Source organism: Pristis pectinata, chromosome 5 (genome assembly GCF_009764475.1).
Source record: "Pristis pectinata isolate sPriPec2 chromosome 5, sPriPec2.1.pri, whole genome shotgun sequence".
Taxonomy (NCBI): Eukaryota; Metazoa; Chordata; class Chondrichthyes; order Rhinopristiformes; family Pristidae; genus Pristis; species Pristis pectinata.
Window position 1 is genome coordinate 10,854,562 of NC_067409.1, and position 21,261 is coordinate 10,875,822.

Genomic DNA, 21,261 nt, shown 5'->3' on the forward strand with positions numbered 1-21,261 from the left:
CTCCCTCTGTGTCACCCACACACTCCTCCCACTGGGTCCCATCTCCCTACTGTTCCCATCCGCCCACCTCCCTTATTTGGTTCCATGATCCACCTTCCTTTCCTATCAGATTCCATCATCTGCAGCCCTCGTCAGCTCCACCCATCACCTCCTGGCCTCCGTCACTCTTCCCTCCTCCATCTGCCTACCACCCCTCCTCACCTGGATCCACCTATTGCCTGCCCCACCCCTTCCCCTCACCTCTTTATACTGGCCATCTCCCCTCTACTCTTTCGGTCCTGATGAAGTGTCTCAACCTGAAACGGTGACCATCTACTTCACCCCACAGATGCTGCCTGGCCCACTGAGTTCCTTCAGCACTTTGTTGTTTTGCTTCTAGATTCTGCAGTCTCGTGTCTCCAAGGTCCTCATCTCCTGCGCCTTTACAACACAGCTGCAAGACTTATTACAGCACAGAGGGAAGCATTGCAGGCTCCATGCCGGCTCCCAGCAGAGTAACTCTCCTTTGGTTCTTTTGCCACTTACCCAGACTAAGGGATAATTTACACTAGCCAATTAATCCAGTAGTACAAAACCCTGGGTAGGCCGCATCTGGAGTACTGCATTCAATTCTGGTCGCCCCATTATAAGAAGGATGTGGAGGCTTTGGAGAGGGTGCAGAAGAGGTTCAGGGGGCATGTGCTATAAGGAGGTTGGACAAACTTGGGTTGTTTTCTCTGGAACGGCGGAGGCTGATAGAAGTTTATAAGATTATGAGAGGCAGAGATAGACAGCCGGTATCTTTCTCTCAGGGTCGAAATGTCTAATACGAGTGGGCATGCATTTAAGGTGAGAGGGGGTAAATTCAAAGGAGATGTGTGGGGCAAAAGTTTTTATTTTTATAGAGAGTGGCGGGTGCCTGGAATGCACTGCCAGGGGTGGTAGTGGAGGCAAATATGATTGAGGCTCTTAGACAGGCACACAAATGTGCAGAGAATGGAGGGATATGGACCACGTGCAGGCAGAAGGGATTAGTTTAGTTAGGCGTTTAATTACTAGTTTAATTAGTTCGGCACAATATTGTGGGCTGAAGGGCCTGTTCCTATGCTGCACTGTGCCCACATTCCATGTTCACACAGGCGGCACCAGGATCAAACCCAAGTCCTGGGACCAGTGAGGTCACAGCACCAACTCCTGCTCCACAACGCTGCCATTCTTGAAACAGATGGTAGTCAAAACCACAGCCAACGGTTGGAAGTCAACGTTCCTGAAATAGTAATTGAAGAACTAGGTTCTCTTTTAAAGGCAGCACAGAATAGGCCAGCTGGTGCAGACAGTGTTGTGATCCAAGCAAGATCTTGGCCAAAGCACAACCAGGTGACCAGAAACATTGTCCTTCCTGTAGCAAAGGAAACCACGATGAGACACACAGTAGTGAGTGGGACAGAGGACGTAGCCTACTTTAAGAGTGCAGAGGAGATTTGCGAGGATATTGCCGGGACTCAAGGGATTGAGTTATAGAGAGAGCTTGAGAAGGTTTGGACTTCTCTCACTTGGACAACGAGGGTGATCTTATAGAGGTGTACAAAATTATGAGGGGCACAGATAGCGGCACAGTCTTTTACCCAGGGCTGGGGAATCAAGAACTAGAGGGCATAGCTTTCAGGTGAGAGGGGAAAGATTTAATGGGAACCTGAAGGAAACTAATAGGAACTTTTTCACCCAGAGGGTGGTCAGTATATGGAATGCGCTGCCAGAGGAAGTGACTGAGGCAGGTACATTAATATTTAAGACACCCATGGATAGGAAAGGTTTAGAGGGATATGGGCTAAACACAGGCAACTGGGACTGGCTTAGATGGGAATTTTGGTCGGCATGGACCAGTCGGGCCGAAGGGCCCGTTTCTGTTCTGTACAACTCTATGACTAATCACCCCTCTCGTCCTGAGGAGCTTGCTTTGATATTCCATTAGAGGAAATTCTCGTGATCCAAACTCTCTCATATCCTGATCAACATGAAGCAAATTACAGGACTGGAGGGAAAAGACGACAAGAGTCCAGCGTTTTGTATCCCATTGTGCATTGGGAGTGCTGGACGGACCAAACTACTGCCACATCCACGACAGAATGCTCGGACTACTTCTGACCACCGGGTGCAGTGAGCTGCTCTGCACTCTCATTTAAACACATTTACTTATAACAGAAAAAACAAGTCACAATAAGTCCCTCATTAATATTAACGATGTATTAATATTAACACGGGGGGGGGGGGAGGGGGAGCAAATTACTGCTCCACAATGTCCCACCCCTCAAAGGACCCAAAGTAATTTCCATTTTAATTAGAGAGCATCATCAAAACACAAGGGGAGAGGGATGAAGTCAGTGGTCGCTGATGCTAAACCTTCATGGTCATTTTCACCGACTTTTTTTTTGCAGGATGTGGCTGTTCCCGGCAGCGCCAGCACTTACCGCCTGTCCCTCGTAGCCCCCGTAACTGAGGCAAAAAAATACAGCAAACTGCTGGAGGAACTCAGCAGGTCAGGCAGCATCTGTGGAGGCAGAGGGATGGGCAACGCTTCGGGTCGCGAGCCTGCATCAGCATTGGATGTCAGGAGTGTAGCCCCAATGCAGGGTCTTGACCAGAAATGTTGACCGTCCCTCTGCCTCCACGGATGCTGCTCGACCCACTGAGTTGTTGTTGCTCCAAATCCCTGCACCTGCAGTCTCGTGTCTCTGAGACGAGTAACTGAAGCAGTTAAGGGTCAACCACACAGGTGGGAAAGGAGGGCAAATTCCCTTCTCTGAAGCACGTTAGTGAACCAGCCGGTCCTTTAACCTTCAACTGTGTGAACATCAAATTGGACCAAACATCCAGACAGAAATACAACGGTCTCCAACACACTGAAGGCCAGCAATCAAAAACAAATTTCTCCGCCACAATCTTCTCCCAGTAGCAGCCTGACTAAAAGTCATGAGAGTCATACAGCACGGAAACAGGCCCTTCGGCCTAACTGGTCTACGCTGACCAAGCTGGTCCATGCTGACCAAGCTGGTCCCATTTGCACGTGCTTGGTCTGCCTTCATCAGTCAGGGCACTGAGTATACAAGTTGGGATGTTACGTTGCAGTTATACAAGATGTTGGTGAGGCCGCATTTGGAATATTGTGTTTGGTTTTGGTCACCCTGCTATAGGAAGGATGTCATTGAGCTGGAAAGAGTGCAGAGGAGATTTACGAGGATGATGCTGGGATGCGAGGGAGGTTGGGCAGGCTGGGACTTTATTCCTTGGAGCACAGGACATGAAGGGGTGATCTTACAGAAATGTATAAACTTATGAGGGGCATAGATAGGGTGAATACAACCAGTCTTTTTCTTAGGGAAAGAGGTTGAGCAGGTTGGTACTTTTTTTCATTGGAGTTTTCATTCGTACATGGATAGGGAAAGTTCAGAGCAATGTGGGCCAAATACGGGCAAATGGGACCAGCTTAGATGGGAACCTTGGTCGACATGGACCAGTTAGGACCGAGGGCCCATTTCTGTGCTGTACGACTATATCCCTCTAAACCTTTCCTATCCATTTACCTGTCAATATGCCTCCACCACTTCCTCTGGCAACTCATTCAACCACTTTCTGGGTGAAAAAGTTTGACCTCAGGTTCCCATTAAATCTCTCCCTTCTCACCCTAATCCTGTGCCCTCTAGTTCTTGATTCCCCAGCCTTGGGAAAAAGACTGTGTGCATTCACCCTATCGATGCCCCTCACGATTTTATGACCTACACCACCATCAGATCGTACTTCAGTGGTCTTTGTTTGCAGAAACAAAGCTGACAGGAGCCAGCTCCAGAAGTCAACCATTCAAACTCCCACTGCAAGCACCAGACAGGAAAGCAAGAGCTGGCACAATGCACCCACCATTGCCCACAGCCCTCGGTGAAGCTGTGGGCAGTGAGCAGGGATAATCAGAGCTGAAAGGGCAGGGGTGGGTTTGAACTGCACAGGACGAGCCAGTGACAAGTTCAACATTGTCGTCCGCTGCCACCTGGTCATCACAAGGTGCTCCCCGCCCCACCCTTTCACATTTGAAGGATTTGTCAAACTCAGCACCGCTCTCACCTGAATGGGGAAGATCTTTACCGCCACGTACTCGTTCATTAGCCGAGCCTTCCAAACGCAGCCAAAGCGGCCCCTGGCTTTGATCTCAAGTAACTGGAGCGGCTTCAGGCCCACCAGAGGTGATGGCGACGGCAGACTTGGGTCCTAATAAAGCAGAATAATATACGGCCGGTGACACACTCCAAACACTTCGGGTCACAACACACAACGCATTAGGTCAAGGCACGCTACTGAGGGAAGACTGGGAACTCAAGAAAGAGAGCAAGTTGGGGGCTGAGTGGGAGGGAGGGAGGGAATGCGAGAGGGCAGAGAGAGGTGAGAGGGGAAGTAGAGAGAGAGAAAAGAGGGAGGAGAGAGAGACAGGGTGAGCGTGCATGAGAAAGTGAGTGGATTTTGTTTCATGGAGCACTGGGAAAGGTGGGAGCAGTAGCACTGGGTCAGCTGACAGCTGAACCATGGTTCTGGTGAGCTACATAACCAGAGAAGTAAGAGGATTTTACACTAAATAGTGGGAGCAAAGGTCCAAAGTAGTAACAATGTGGTAATCAAAGAGTAGAGGTGAGGTGAGAGGGAATGGTTTTATCATGGGAAATGATAAACAGCCGATGTCAGGAAGGGATAGGGAGCACAGATCAAGGGATAACTCGGGATAAGCACAGGAGGTTACAGAAATAAAGGACAGAACTAAAGATTTCGTATCTAAAGTGACGTAGCACTTGAATTAAAACTGGTGAACTTGGCATGCAGATAGGTAGAAATAAATGTGATCCAATGGCCATTATAGGGTGGAAGGGGAGATACAGAGAGAGAGGGACAGAGAGAGAGAGAGAGAGAGAGAGGCAGAGAGGCAGAGAGGCAGAGAGGCAGAGAGGCAGAGAGAGAGAGTGACACCAGAGAGAGTGACACAGAAAGAGAGACAGACAGACAGACATGGGGGGGGAGGGGGGGGAAGTAAAGTGATAATAATTGGGCATTTGTACAGGCTGGAAAACTGGAATGGACATAAGTAGACCTGGACGAGAAGTTCATAGAATACGTGCAGGAAAGTTTCTTGGAACAGGAGTGTCTGGACCCAAGCAGAGAGCAGGCTATTCCAGATCAGGCGTCGTCCACTGAGATAAGGATTCTTAATGACCTCACCGTGAAGACACTCCCACATAGCGTGATTGAGTTTCACATGCAGTCTGAGCAAAGTAAAGTAAGCCCCAGTACTGATATTTTAAATTTAAGGGATCATTTAATCACGATGCAGTGGCAGCATTTCAGGATCTTTCAGAAAACACCGGAATTGATACGTTCTAATGAGGAAGAAAAATTCCAAGGGGAAACCCATCCTCTGTGGTTAACCAAAAACGTTAAAGATAGCATCAAACTTAAACAAATGCAAATAATTGCAGATGGCAGGTTGGAAGAATGAACAAAATATAAAAAAGGGCAACACATGACTGAAACATAACGTACAAGATATGAGTTGTCAGACGTACAAACACTATCAAAGTTTCTGTAGGTATTTAATAAAACAGAACAAATTGAGTGCTAGTCCAATAGAGAACGAGTCTAGGAATTTAACAATGGGAAACTCAGTGATGGCAGATGAAAAACAGGTATTTTGCATCAGTCTTCACAGTCAAGGACAGAAATAACATCCCAGAGTTAGCTGTAAATGGGCAGGCACAGTAGTGTAGCGATTAGCGTAACGCTTTAAAGCGCCAGCGACCTGGGTTCAAATCCGGCCGCTGTCTGTAAGGAGGTTGTACGTTTTCCCCATGTCTGCGTGGGTTTCCTCCGGGTGCTCTGGTTTCCTCCCACATTCCAAAGACGTACGGGTTAGGAAGCTGTGGGCATGCTGTGTTGGCGCCTGAAGCGTGGCGACACTTACCGGCTGCCCCCAGAACACTCCAAGCAAAAAAATGCATTTCACTGTGTGTTTCGATGTACATGTGACTAATAAGGATATCTTAAATTGGGAATTGGGAGGGAGAGGGAAACCCAGGAAAATTGCAATCACAATGTCAGATTGTGGCTGACAAGTCACCGGGTCCTGATGGATTTAAGCTGCTATGAGATAGTTGATCCTTTGGTTTTAATTTTCTAAAATTCTCTAGGTTTGGGGAAAATTGCAAAAGCAGCTCCTTCGTTCAAAACGGAGGGACGCAGAAAGTAGCAAACTACAGGCCAGTTAGCTTAACGTCCATCATAGGGAAAATGCTAGCTTTTATTAAAGGGATTAAAGCAAGACACTTAGGGGAAAAAAAATCAAATCAATCAGGCAAAGTCAACATGAAGGAAACCACATTTGACTAGTTTAGTGGAGTTCTTTGACGAAGCAATACATGCAGTGGATAAAGGGAAACTGATGCCTGCACCAGGATTCCAGAAGGTAGCTGATAAAATTGTGCACCAAAAGATTAAGAAAAAATTAAAAGTATATGGTTCATGAGGTAACATAATGGCATGGATGGAAGATTGGCTGGCTAACAGGGAAAACAAGGTGTGGGCATAAATGGGTCTTGGGAAGATGTAACAGGTTGTGTGCCACAGGGATCGGTGTTGAGGCTGCAACTTTTTACAACTTGTATAAATGATGAAGGTATCCAAGGTATTGTTGATGAGTTTGTTAATGGCATTAAGGTAGGTCGGGAAATAAGTTGTCAAGAGAGCACAAGGTGGTTGCAAACAGATATGAAAAGGTTAAGAGGGCAAACTACGTAAAAAGAGAAGACGATAAATTATCCATTTTAATAGGAAAATTCATGAAATAAAAGGCAAGTTATCTAAATGTGAGAGATTGCAGAACTCTTGAGATGCAGGGGAACCTGCATGTCCCAGTGGATGATTCACAGAAGGCTGGTGTGCAGCGAGGAGGAGTAATTTGGAAAAGTATGGAACGGATGCGTGGTCCAGCATGGACGATGGGTTGAAGGGCCTCTCTCCATGCTGCATGATTCCATGACTCAATAACGCACACACACCATTGCTGCGTGCAAAGCTACATGCTTGGATAACGACACTTCCAAGCTGCTTGCATGAAGTGCAGCCCTCCCGTGCTCCCCCGAGCCCTCCCACCAGCCAGACAGTGTTCTCCGCTGCGCGTTCCAAACCTCGTTCAGGTCCACGTGGCCGTATGGAGGCTTGCGGTGACGGTACATCCAGAAGGCCAGCAGGATGATCATGGAGAGCCCGGTGATGGGAAGCAGTGCGTACACCAGGATGTTCAGCAGCGACGGAGTGGGCGGTGGCGGCTCAAACACGACTGCAGTGAGGGTGGAGGGACAGGAAGGGAGAAGGGAGGCGTCAGCATTTGGCTGCAGTTCCGTCCCCCATTCCCTTCCCCCTCACCTCTGGGTACAGCACTTGGCTATGTTTCTGTCCCCATTCCCTTCCCTTCACCTCGGGGTACACCGCGTGGAGAAGTCAGTACTTGGCTACAGTTCCGTCCCCCATTCCCTTCCCCCTCAACTTGGGGTACACCTCGTGGAGAAGTCAGTATTTGGCTATGGTTCTGACACCCCATTCCCTTCCCCCTCACCTTGGGGTACACCTCGTGGGACGATCGTTGCTCCTGGGCTCTCCCCATGCCTATATCCCCGATTATTTGTGGGGGTTCAGAGAATGTTTTGACCGCAGTGGTTCCGGGGACGAGGAAGTTCAGCTGCCACAATTAGACTGGAGGAGCTGGGGTTGCGTACCAGATTGCCAAGAGTTTGATAGAAATGGGAAAGATTGTGGTGGTTTAGACTGGGTAGGGAGAGGAAAGCCATTCCCATTAGCAGGTCATTCAAGGGCCAAAGTCACCAATTTGAAATTTTGAGGAAGGGGAACACTAGAAGAAGCTTTCTCCCTCCAAAGAGAGTCGCGATCACCTGGAACCCACTGCCTTATCGCTACTGCTCTTTCAGAATAAGGGAACAAAACGAGCTATCTCCCAGACCTCTGGTATGCCACCCAAGGCTAAAGAAGGTGCAAAAGAGAGAATCCACAGTCAAGGGGCAACTGTAGAGCTGGGCAGCAGCCAGGCAAATCAGCCGGCTTGTTCACAAAGAGGAGGGGGTTTTAACCAAGTGCCTCCCTCCCTCCCTGGCACAGGCACCAATTCCAGTGCTGTGTAGAGCAGGCCTTTGACAAGAGGTTTATATGGAACAGTGAGCGAGTCACCAACCAGGGCAACAGCAGAGATGTGACCCCCCCCCCCCCCCCCCCCCCCGTCCCCAACACACACATGACCCTTCTCCCACTGCACCGGCACACACGTAACCTCTCCCGCCAACACAGCCACGCTGCACTACAAGCAGTACTTAAACAAGCACTTTAATTGTTAAGGCAGAGGCGGCTATGGACCTAGTGCTGGTAAGGGTAGAAGGATCAGCATGGACAGGGTGGGCCGAAGGGCCTGTTTCTGCGCTGTATGACCCCCATCCCTCTCTCAAACGCACCTGGCCGGCGTCCACAGCGACAGCAGCCACCCCCCAACCCAGCTCACCCACCACACGGCCCACCTACCTGCCGGCACGCTCTCTGGGAAGTGGAAAAACTTATCATTACAGTAGTTGCCTTCACAGCAGCAGAAGAATACGTGAGGGTTCTCCTCCGTCGCGACGCACTCCACCCTGTTGGAGAGAGCAAACGGTACACCGATCACACACCGCTCTGATCCCACAGCCACAGGTGGGACCCACTCCAAGCCAGTGAGGTAATCCGTCAAAAGGCAGACCACAGCTCACCTCAAGGTTCGTGACACAATTATTTCCATTATATATGTTACGCTGGCTTGGGAATTCTGATGAATGGTTTAATTACTTTGCACAACATGGGCTAGAATTCAACCGAAGCTTTATGCGACAGTCATTAACTCTTGGAGGATAGTTCGTGCCCTCCCTCTTAACCATTTGCTCATTGCATTCCCTCACTAACTCCACCCCGTCCCTGCAAGAGGGAAGTTGGCACTGGGCATTACTGAGCCCTTGGTGTTTCAGACTCGGCAGACTGAGAGTCTTGCCCATCTTCATTGCCTATTACAAGGTCGCGAACAGCCTAGCCCCTTCCCTAGTAGGACTCTCTATATACTGGTTTAAAAAACCCTCGGGTGCATTCCACCTTAAGTAATCCCCTTACACTCAGGCAATCCCAGTCAACATTGGGAAAGTTAAAATCCCCCACTACTGCCACCCGATTGTTTGTAGATCCCACTGCGATTTGCCTACGTATCTGCTCCTCTAATTCCCGCTGACTATTGGGGGATCTAATGGAAAGCAAGAGAGAGTGCTGGGGCACTGAAGGAAATGTTGCATCTTCACTAGCCACGGGTGAGGTACCAGGAGACTCGAGGAGAGCTCATGTTGTTCCCTTATTCAGAAAGGACAGTGGGGATAAACCTGGAAACCACAGGCCAGTCAGCCTTACATCAGCGAATTATTGGAAAATATTCTGAAGGGACAGCATTTATATTCACTTGGACAGGTAAGGACTGATTCGGGGGAGTTAACGTGGTTTTGTGCTGGGGATATCCCATCTCGCACATCTGATGGAGTTTTTTTGAGGAAGTAATGAGGAAAATTAATGAAGATAGACATGATATATGTGGACTTCAGCAAGGCTTTTGACAAAGCCCTGCGCAGTAGGCTGGTCTGGATGGCTAAAACACAAGGGATCCGAGGTGTGTTGGCATAATGTGATTTGAACAGTTCTCACGGTCAGCATGGTCATGATGGGCCAAAGGGCCCATTTCTGTACCCTACAGCTCTGTAACTCCATGACATTGAGCCAGCAGCATCTATTGAACACATGGCACAGCCCCAGCCCGCGGGACCAGGGAGCAACACTACATTCATTGTCAGACTGCTGTGCGTGGGATCTTCTTGTGCTGGTCACCACCACCAACCACCCTCCCTCAGAATAACGTCTCAGGTCGGTCTAGGTTGGGCACACAGGACCTGGGTTTAGTGCCGAGCCAATGTGCTGGTCCGCAGTTCCAGGCTACACCCCGTGCTCACGTCTCTGAAGCAGGATGAATCCTGAACCTCCCCCAGTCCAGAGCCGGACTACAGCTCTCTGTGGAGGGGGCGAGGAGAGCCCTGTCGACATTAGCCCAGCCATGCAGCACAACCACAATTTCTATGTATATAATGCAGAGGAGGTTCACCAGGATGCTGCCTGGATTGGAGGGCTTTAGCTATGGGGGGGGGGCAAGAGATTGGACAGGCTGCGCTTGTTCTCCCTGGAGCGGAGGTGGCCTACGGGCGACCTGATAGAGGTGCATAAAATTATAAGAGGCACAGACAAGGTGAAATAAAAATCAGAAAACGCTGGAAAAACAGGTGGCATCTGTGGAAAGAGAAAGAGTTAACATTTCGAACAATCTGTTGTTGAGCTGGGAGGGAAGGAACTGCTGATGTTTCCTGATGCAGGGTTTCGACCTGAAACGTTCACAATTCGTTTCCTCCCTGCTCGACCCACTGAGCTCCTCCAGCAGATCATCTGTTGCTCTGGCTTCCAGCATCCGCAGTCTCTTGCGTCTCCGAGTTAACGTTTCGGGTCTTCCACCCTTCATCGGGGGAAGAGGGGTGGGGTTGGGTCAGGTCACACGGAGATCAGAGTTAGTGCGGCAGATCAGAGGCTAGTCTTTACCTGTGCTCACCTGGCAGAGAGTTACAGCTCAGCAGGAGCCAAGAGAGTGGGGCCACCCCAGTTATACCCACCGCTGCAGCTGTCACAGCTCCTACCTGTCGTAACAGTTGAAATCATCCAGCCAGCAGCCTTTCTTGACCAGTTCAATGGAGCCGGAATTATTCCTCCAGGAAGCATAGCAGTGTAGCCGCTTGTCCTTCTCGCCCTCGCAATGCTCCACCCCACTCTTATTCGTCTTCTCGAGCTCGTGGTTTGCATTGTAGTACTCACATGTTCTGGTCTCTGCTTCTCCCTGCGCTGGACCTGTGAGGACAGGGGTGGACAGGTCAGGGTGGTCCGCAACGGCAAACAGCTGGGCTCACCCACTGCCACACTCGTGCTGAGCACAGGGTGCCACACAGTCCCGAGTCCACTTCTGAAACCGGCCTCAACGCCCAGTGTAACAAAAAACACAGGCGCGGCTACACTCATCCATCCCGGATCGACTTCCATCCACGTCTCCTTGGATACGTACGTGGATAGGAGGGGGTTTAAGAGGGATATGGGCCAAATGGGACCAGCCTAGTGGGCATCATGGTCAGCATGGACAAGTAGGGCCGAAGGGCCATCGGTGGTTCAGGGGTAGAATTCTGCCTGCCACGTGGGAGACCCGGGTTCAATTCCCGGCCAATGCGGAAATTTCTCACTTGTCACCCTGGCACGGTAGTGTAGCGGTTAGCGTAACGCTATTACAGCGCTAGCAACCCCGGGTTCAATTCCAGCCACTGTCTGTAAGATGTTTGTACGCTCTCCCCGTGTCTGCGTGGGTTTCCTCTGGGTGCTCCGGTTTCCTCCCACATTCCAAAGACGTACGGGTTAGGGAGTTGTGGGCGTGCTATGTTGGCGCTGGAAGCGTGACAACACTTGCGGGCTGCCCCCAGCACATTCTCAGTAACGCAAAAGGATGCATTTCACTGTGTGTTTCAATGTATATGTGACTAATAAATATCTATATCCATGCTGTATTACTCGATGTCAGAGGAGACCATTCATCCCATCAAATCCATGCCAGCTCTCAGAGCAATCCCGTCAATCCCCTCCCATTTCCTCGTCACCTATTCTCTCTCACCCACTCATCCCCCCACTTCTCCTGCCGCCCCCCACAGGGGCAATTACAACGTGCACTTCTTTGGGATGTGGGAGCAAACCTGGAGCACCCAGAGGAAACCCAGGCAGTCACTGGGAGAACATGAAAACTGCACACAGACAGTGCGGGAGGTCAGGATCGAACCCGGGTCACTGGAGCTGTGAGGAAGCTGACCCCTTGGGAGTTTACAAGCTGCACTACCTGCTACACCTCTGCCGTCTATCTGGAGAGTAACTCAGACAACAAAGGCTCAAAATACTCAGCAAGTCAGGCAGCATCTGTGGAAAACAAAGCTTGGGTTTCTGGTCACTGAAACAAAATACTGTCCATGCTGGTGAACTCGTTCAATGCAAGGTCTCAACCTGAAATATTAACTGTTTCTGCCTCCACATACGTTGCCTGACTCTGGAGGAGTTTTCAGGCTGTTTCCTTACTCGTTACGGTAAAGGAAGCTGCCGGTTGGCCCACTGAGTTCATGCCAGCTCCCAGCAGAACAATCCCATTAGTCCCATCCCCCCCTCTCTATTTTCTGTGTGCCCCTGCAGCTTATTCTCTCTCTCACGCCCATCAACTGCCCTCTGGATGCTTTTGGCTCTGACCCACACAAAGGGATTTATTTACAGCAGCCAGTGACCACACCGTCACCGTTGTGATGTGGGAGGGAACCCATGCGGTCACAGGGAGAACGGGCAAACTCCACACAGACAGCACCCGAGGTCAGGATCAAACTCAGGCTGCTGGAGTCGTGAGGCAGCGGCGTTACTAGCTGTGCCTCTCATCCATTTCCCTTTTGGAATCACAGTTACCAGGCTTTAGTTTGGGTACAAGAGAACAGCTACTGGGCACTTTTGCTTCAATAAAAATCTTTTTAAGTGGGGTGAGTTAGGAGGGAAGATGGTGAGCGATCTGTAACTTGTTTCAACACCCACTCTTTGCTGAGCAGCCCTAGTTGATTTACTCTATTATCCAAAAGTTAATGAGCTGAAGGCAACAGTGGATTCTGGTACACACGCTGGAGCCCACTCCATCACATTTAAGACGTTGCACTTTAACACTGCAACATGATTCTTCTGTGACACCCTTTATTTATCACTGGAAGCTGATAGTTTGTTTCAATCCTGTCTGGCTTCATGTAAAATCAGACTGTATAACGAGCAGAGAATCCAGCAAAGAGCAGCCCCTCTCTCTGCATGTTTCCCTGGTCACTTCACTGCCCCTGGTTGGGGTGGGGGACACCTCCTATACCTCTCGCTGCTTTGGTGAAGCAGCCAGCATAATCAAAGACCCCACCTACCCGGGTCATTCTCTCTTCTCTCTTCCATCAGGTAGAAGATACAGGAGCCTGAGAGCATGTACCACCAGACTCAAGGACAGCTTCTACCCCACTGTGATAAGACTATTGAACAGTTCCCTTACATGATATGGACTCTTGACCTCACAATCTACCTTGTTGTGACCTTGCACCTTATTGTCTACCTGCACTGCACTTCCCTGTAGCTGTGACATTTTACTCTGTATTCTGTTATTGTTTTTACCCTGTACTACCTCAATGCACTGTGTAATGAATTGACCTGTACGAACGGTATGCAAGACAAGTTTTTCACTGTACCTCAATACAAGTGACAATAATAAACCAACACCAACTATGGCTGAGGTGGAGTACATGGGTTGTCTGGAGAAACTGGGCTTGTTCACCTGGGAGTGAGAGTGAGTGGGTGCAAGGTCAACAATTCATACAGTGTGGAAACAGGCCATTCAGCCCATTATGTCATCATTGCCCAATGAGCACCCACCCATATCAATCGTATCTTCCAGCACTTGGCCTGTAGCCCTCTGTGCCGAGGCGATTCAAGTGCTCACCTAGACACCTTTTAATTGCTGCCAGTGACTGCTTCCACCACTCCCTCCAGGTACTCACCACGCTCTGGGTGAGAAAGGACCCTCTCAGATCCCCTCGGGATCTCTTCTCACCCAACCCTAAACCTACGTCCTCACGTTATATCCACCTATGATATGGGGAGAAGTTTCCTGCAGTCTGCCCGATCTAAACTCCAAAACTTTTCATGCCTCAGTCACGTCCCCTTCCTGAGGTCACGACTGCTTCAGAGAAGAAACAGGGAAGCTGGTCCCAGTGGCAGGTGATGGGGGAGGGTGGTGTGGGTGGGTCAACAGAATTACAACGAAGGGCAATGTTGGGTACGAGGAAAACCTTTGCACGCGATGGGTGGAGCACACGGCCAGGGAGGGTCGGTGGAAGCAGAGACCCACAGGAGAAACCGAAGTGGCGCTTGAGAGGGAAAAGATCTGCAGGGCTGTGGGGAAAGATCAGAGGTAGCTGGTATCGCTTCAATGGGTCAAATGGCCTTCTTCTTTGCCACAAGGTTCAATAAGTGGGAAAACCACCCCTTCTACCCCCACAATATTTTTTTAATCATACGCAAGCTGGCATGGTCAACGTGGGCAGCACAATGGCGCGGCTGGTAGAGCTGCTGCCTCACAGCGCTGGAGACCCGGGTTCGATCCTGACCTCCACTTCTGTCTGTGTGGAGTCTGCACGTTCTCCCTTGCGCCCGCGTGGGTTTTCCCCCAGGTGTTCCGGTTTCCTCCCACATCCCAAAGACGTGCGAGTTGGGAGGTTAATTGGCCGTTGTAAATTGCCCCAGGTGAGTGGTAAAAGCTGCGGGGAGTTGACGGGAATGTGGGGAGGATAAAAAAAAATGGGGTTAAGGTAGGATTGGCATAAAAGGGTTGGTAGGCCATGGATGCTTGACAGCCACCATGGTAGTGGTGGTTCCTGAATGCCTTTGAAGTGTTTGTTTGCTGGGCTATTTCAGAGGCAGTTCAGAGTCAACCATATCGCTGGGTCTGGAGTCATTGTTAAACAGCAATTAGTAACTTCATGGTCATCATTAATTAAATGAGTTATTTAATGAATTGAATTATTCAGTGAATTGAATTCAAGTTTCCTATTTTGGGACTTTTTTTCCAGGGCGACAATGGCTCACACGAGGGGACATAATTTTAAGGTGATTGGAGGAAGGTACAAGGGGGATGTCAGGGGTAAGTTTTTTTTTTACACAGAGAGTGGTGGGTGCGTGGAACGCACTGCCGGCAGAGGTTGTGGGGGCAGATACATTTAAGAGACTCTTAGATAGACACATGAATGATAGAAAAATGGGGAGCTATGTGGGAGAGAAAGGTTAAGTAGATCTTAAGAGCATGATAAAACGTCGGCACAACATTGTGGGCCGAAGGGCCTGTACTGTGCTGTAGTGTTCTATGTTATATTTTCAACGGTGGGATTCGAACCGCGGATCATTAGCGACAAACAATCTACTGGAGGAACTCTGAGTCGAGCAGCATCTGTGGGAGGAGAGGAATTATTGATAGTTTGGGTCGAAACCCTGTATCTGCAGTCTTGTGTCACCCCTCTGGGTCATTAGTCCTGGCTGTGGGATTTCTAGCCCAGAAGTTTGATGCTACTGAACCAGTGACAGAGAGAGACAGGAGTGAGGTCTGTTAGGCACAGATCGATGTGCGACCTCAAACCAGCCCCCACGTCGAGTTCTCAGCTCCCACATCGAGAGCAGCTGCACCCCAATCCTCTGGAGATTATAGTGAACTGAAAAGGCAGCTGCCTTCTCCATTGTCGGGTGTGGAGGATGGTGGGACAGAGAGAGAAAAAGGAGCAAGTATTTATTAATAGCAAACGGTGACATGTCATTGGCCGAACATCAAACAACCATCGGTTCAGGGTGTAGCTTTGATCTGTGAGTGACTTGTTACTATAATAAACTCCGCTCCTGAAAATACCCACCCCCCTGCTGCTTTTAACCTCGGCAATGTGGCCTTCCTCGTGGTATGTAAAAAGCAAACCAAGCACGGGTTTATTTCTGGAGGGATAGAATTGAAAAGTGAGGAAGTTACACTCAACCTGTGTGGCAGCTTGGTTAGATCAGAGTTAGAGGACTGTGCGTGGTATGGTGTGCTGTTGGCTTATTGTCACGGGTACTGAGATACAGTGAAGAACTTTGTTTGCATGCCATCCAGACACAACATGCCAAATGCAAGTGTAATTGAGGTAGGAAAAAGAAAACAGAATGTCATGTTACAGTTACAGAGAAAGTGCAGTGCAGGTTAACAAAAAGTGCAAGGGCCACGATGAGGTAGACTGAGAGATCAAGAATTCATCTTGAGCATATGAGAGGCCCGTTCAAGGGTCTGATAACACCAGATAGAAGCTGGCTGTCTTTAAGTCTTGGGGGGCGGGGGAGAGAAGAGAGAATGACCAGGGTAAGAGAGGTCCTTGATTATGCTGGCTGCTCTCCTGAGGCAGCAGGAACTGTAAATGGAGTTAATGGAGGGGAGGCTGGTTATGATCAGAATCCAGAGGGGCTGAAGAGGGTACGGAGAAGATGCACAGGGTGTGTGCATGCGAGAGAGAGAGCGAGAGAGAGAGCGAGACACAAAACATGCCCTTCCGGCCCATCGAGAGCACACTGACTATCAACCACCCATTTACGCTAATCCTACATTCTTATCTCCCCAGATTGTTCCGCTCCCCTAGGGGATAATTTACAGCATCCAATTAATTTACCAACCCGCACATCTTTGGGATGTGGGAGAGCACTGGAGCTCCCAGAGGGAGCCCATATGGTCACAGGAAGAACATGCAAACTCCACACACGCACATGACCCGAGGCCAGGATTGAACCAGGATCTCCGGCGCTGAGAGACAGCAGCTCTACCAGCTGTGCCACTGTGCTGCCCAAGAGCCGCAGGAATCCAAATGCCCCCTTCAGACACCACCCTCCCCACACTGACATTACTCCCACAGAGTGCTACATACAAAGACCGTCCATTAACACTGCAAAGGTTACGGCACAGAGCAAGGCCATTTGGCCCATCGAGTCTGTACCGTCTCTATCCCAGAGCGATCTAGCTCGTCCTTGGCGCTGTGCGGCAGTGATCCTACCCGCTGCACACTTTGCCACCATCAGGAAAGGACAAACAGGCTGGTTCACTCTCCTCTTGATCTTATTGAATGGTGGAGCAGGCCTGAGGTGCAAAGTCACCAAGATCCTGCGTAACTGCAGTAAGACATCTTTACACCTGTGCTCAAAGCTTCTCACAATCCTTGTCAATGCCCATTCTCCGAGCCTGGGTCTCCACCCCTCCCCAGACAGATTTCTCTTAAATTCCACCTTAGAGAGGATACGCTATTGCAAAGATTAATTTTTAAAAAATCTAGTTAAGTACGTGGACACCTCTGGAGACACCAGTAACCCGCTTCCATCCCTAATTACTCCTGAACTGAGGCAGGTAAGAGTCAGTCACGTTGGTAAGCCGAGAGTCACATGTAGACCAGAGGAGAGAAGGTTGGGAGGTTTCTTCCCTATAGGACATTGGTGAACCAGAGGGGTTTTTTACAACAATCCAGGAGTTTTATGGCTTCCATTCCTGACACTTTTGATTAAAATTCCAGATTTATTTAATTATACTCTCCCACTGTCCTGATGGATCCATGACCCTGGATCAATAGTCTAAGCCAATGAACGATAGTCCAGCAACGTAACCACAACATTGCTGAGCTCTGTACGACCAATAAATCTCCAGCGGAAAGCAAATCTGCAGGACCCGAGGTACCACCCCACTACTATAACACTTGCAACCCAGACCCAACGGGTAACTTAGCATGGGCGGCACGGTAGCGTAGCGGTTAGCGTAACGCTATTACAGTGCCAGCAACCAAGGTTCAATTCCGGCCGCCGTCTGCAAGGAGTTTGTACGTTCTCCCTGTGTCTGCGTGGACTTCCTCCAGGTGCTCCGGTTTCCTCCCACATTCCAAAGACGTACGGGTTGGGAAGTTGTGGGCATGCTATGTTGGCGCCGGAAGCGTGGCGACACTTGCGGGCTGCCCCCAGAACACCCTACGCAAAAGATGTATTTCACTGTGTGTTTCGATGCAACTATTAAAAAAATCTTAATTGGTGGTTGGCATAAACATGGTGGGCCGAAGGGGCTACTTCTGTGGTGTGTGACTTGTGCCACCTCCCCACACTACCGCAGGAGATCCCACACCTGCCCTTTTACCTCTTCCATTGCCACCATTCAAGAAGCCAAAGAGCCTTTCCAGGTGAAGCAGTGATTCACGCGCACTGCTCTCTGAAGTTTCTGTCACCCAGCGTCCCTCCCCACCCACCAACATTGCCCATGGTCACAACTCTATCCTGCACACAACAGCACAATGAGAACAGTGACTTGCAATTATAGTGCACCCTCAGAGAATCAAGACATTCGGGTCATTTACAGGTCAGCAAACTATCATTAGTGGGGTGCCCCAGAATCAGTGCCGGGGCCTTAACCGCTTGCAATCTAAATTATCATGGACTCGTACTGCCGCCGCAGAACAGCACATTTCACGACATACACGTCAGTGATAATAAACCTGATTCGCTCCCATTAGGCAGCTGCTCTCTACAACTTTCCTATCTGAGGACTTGTCCTTTTAAAAGTTGTAATTGTATCCACCTCCACTGGGAGCTCGTTCCAGATATTCAACACTGTGCGTGGAAAAACTTACCCCTCAGGTCTCCTTTAAATCTCTCCCCTTTCACCTTTGCCCTCTAGTTCTAGATTCCACTACAGGTACTGACTATCCATCCTATCATTGCCCTACAGAATCTTACAAACCTCTGGAAGGTTACCTCTCAGCCTCCTGCATTCTCGAGAGAATAACCCCAATCCATCCAATTATCGATGCACCATAGAAAGCATCCTATCTGGATGCATCACGGCTTGGTACGGCAACTGCTCTGCCCAGGACCGCAAGAAGCTGCAGAGAGTTGTGGACACGGCCCAGCACGACACGGAAACCAGCCCCCCCACCCCCCCAGGTCATTCTCTCTTCTCTCCTCTTCCATCAGGTAGAAGACACAGGAGCCTGAGGGCACGTACCACCAGACTTAAGGACAGCTTCTACCCCGCTCTGATAAGACTATTGAATGGTTCCCTTATACAATGAGATGGACTCTGACCTCACGATCTACCTTGTTATGACCTTGCACCTTATTGCACTGCACTTTCTCTGTAGCTGTGACACTGTACTGTTTTTGTTTTTACCTGTACTACCTCAATGCACTCTGTACTAACCCAATGTAACTGCACTGTGTAATGAATTGACCTGTACGAACAGTATGCAAGACAAGCTTTTCACTGTACCTCAGTACAAGTGACAATAATAAACCAATACTAATTCCTGGCAACATCCTGGAGAACCTCTTGTGCGTTCTCTCTGTTGCTACCACATTCTTCGTACAGTGTGGTGACCAGAACCATAGTCAGTTCTCAAAGTGCGGTCTAACCAACGTACAGCTGCAATATGATATCAATGCCTCGGCCGAGTGTACGCTGACCAGATTTGCAGATGATAGGAAGATAAATGGGAGGGCAAGTTGAGTAGATGACAGAAGGAAACTTCGAAGGCAGGCCAAGTGAATGGCAGATGGCGGACAACACAGGGAGATGGGAGACTATTGACTTTGGAAGAAAGAATAGAAATGGAGAATGAGGTTTAAATGACTGCAGAGTGGAGGGCATGTCCTCATTATCGAAGTACAAACTGTCAACATGCCGAGAGCAAAAGAGAGAAAAAGTTAACGCTTCAGGTCATCGGACTGGAGGCGAGGTGCTCTGTACATTAGCCCAGTGACACCAAGCATATTCTTCCTGAAGAACAACCACCAAAATCCACACGGGGTAACTTTGTGTTTCTCTCCACAAACGCTGCCTGATCTGCTAAACATTTCTGGTATTCTAATGTTTTAGTTCACACTACTCTGCACGTGGGCATAAGGCATAACTGCAGCAAAACATTACAGTGGACTCCAAACCCCTTGCAATAAAACTTATTTGCCGTCCTAACTGGTTGCTGTATCTATAAAGGATGTCATTTTTTTTTAATTAGAGTGATAAAACTGCAAAAAGTCTGAAGTAAAGGAGGAAGTGCTGGGAATATTCAGCACCCCACCCCCATAGTCTGAATTAAACACAGAATACAGAAATATTCATCCTCTGTGCAGACAGACACAGATTTCAAGTCACTGGCCTTTCATCAGAATTAGGAAATGTTAAGTTGAGCAGAAAGGGTGATGAGAACAAAAGGGAATGTTTGTGATAGGATGATCAAAGAAACTGAATGAAGCCTGTGGTGTTTTTAATTACAGCTGATCTGTCAAGGGGAAGTGTAAGATGTGAATAAAACCAGAGAAGTGGAGGAAAACCACAAAACAATGAGCTACTGCAGATGCTGGAAATCCAAAACACAACACAGAAGGCTGGAGATACTCAGCGGGCCAGTCAGCATTTTGAGGAGAGAGAAAAATCCAAGTTAACCTGATGGCCTTTCATCAGAACTGGCAGCTCTGAAACAAACTAGAAAGGCTGGTTATCTGAAATTGTTGAATTCAATGCTTAATCCCGAGGGGCATAAACTGCCTGGTCGGAAGATGAGATGGCGTTCCGCTTTGTTGGAGCATTACCAGAGCCAGAGATCAGAGTGGGAATGGGATGGGGGATTAAAGTGGCCGACAACCGGAAGCACAGGGTCACCCTTGCAGACTGAATGAAGATGTTCCGCAGAGGGGTCGGCCAATCCTCTCCAGTGTAGAAAGAACCAGTGAACGAGGTGCAGAAGAAGTTTGCTGCCTGGATCGGAGGGTATGAGCTATAAGGAGAAGTTGGACAAACTAGGGTGGTTTTCTCTGGAGCAGCAGAGGCTGAGGGGAAACCTGATAGAAGTTTATCAAATTATGAGAGACATAGATGGGTAGACAGCCAGTGTATTTTCTTCCCCCCCCCCCCCCAGAGTCGAAATGTCTAATACTGGAGGGCATGCATTTACAATGAGAGGGGGAAAGCTCAAAGGAGATGTGTGGGGCAAGTTTCTTTACAGAGAGTGGTGGGTGCCTGGAATGCGCTGCCAGGGGTGGTGGTGGAGGCAGATACGATAGAGGTGTTTGAGTTTCTTAGACAGGGACGTGGATGTGGCTCAAAAGAGAGAAAAGTTAACATTTCAGGTCATCAGACTGGAGGCGAGGTGCTCTGTATAGAGAATGGAGGGATATGGACCACGTGTAGGCAGAAGGAATTAGTTTACTTAGATGTCATTAGCTTTAATTCGTTCAGCACAACATGGTGGGCCGAAGGGCCTGTTCCTGTGCTGTAGTGTGTTCTACTTGAAAACGCAAGTGCGAGTGAACTGCTGTTCCGCCTCGAAGGAGTGTTGGGGTCCCTGAATGGTGGGAAGAGATGAGAGTGGCAGGTTCTGTACTTCCTACAGTTACGTGGGATGGTGCGGTGAGAAGGGGGAATGGGCGTCAGTGCAGACAGAAGAGTACTCCAGGCCTGGTCCCTTCAGG

At 49.3% G+C, this 21,261-nt stretch overlaps 1 protein-coding gene across 2 annotated transcripts in view; it reads right to left on the reverse strand.

Moving 5' to 3' along the window:
* Positions 1–21,261, reverse strand: part of acvr2ba (activin A receptor type 2Ba) — a 140,119-nt gene that overhangs the window by 40,643 nt on the left and 78,215 nt on the right. For both annotated transcript variants that reach the window (XM_052015782.1, XM_052015783.1), the window contains exons 2-5: positions 10,812–11,019; positions 8,593–8,699; positions 7,194–7,345; positions 4,093–4,236 (exon numbers count right to left, since the gene is read on the reverse strand). In XM_052015782.1, coding sequence (XP_051871742.1) covers positions 4,093–4,236; positions 7,194–7,345; positions 8,593–8,699; positions 10,812–11,019 — 611 coding nt within the window. The remainder of the gene's footprint in view (positions 1–4,092; positions 4,237–7,193; positions 7,346–8,592; positions 8,700–10,811; positions 11,020–21,261) is intronic.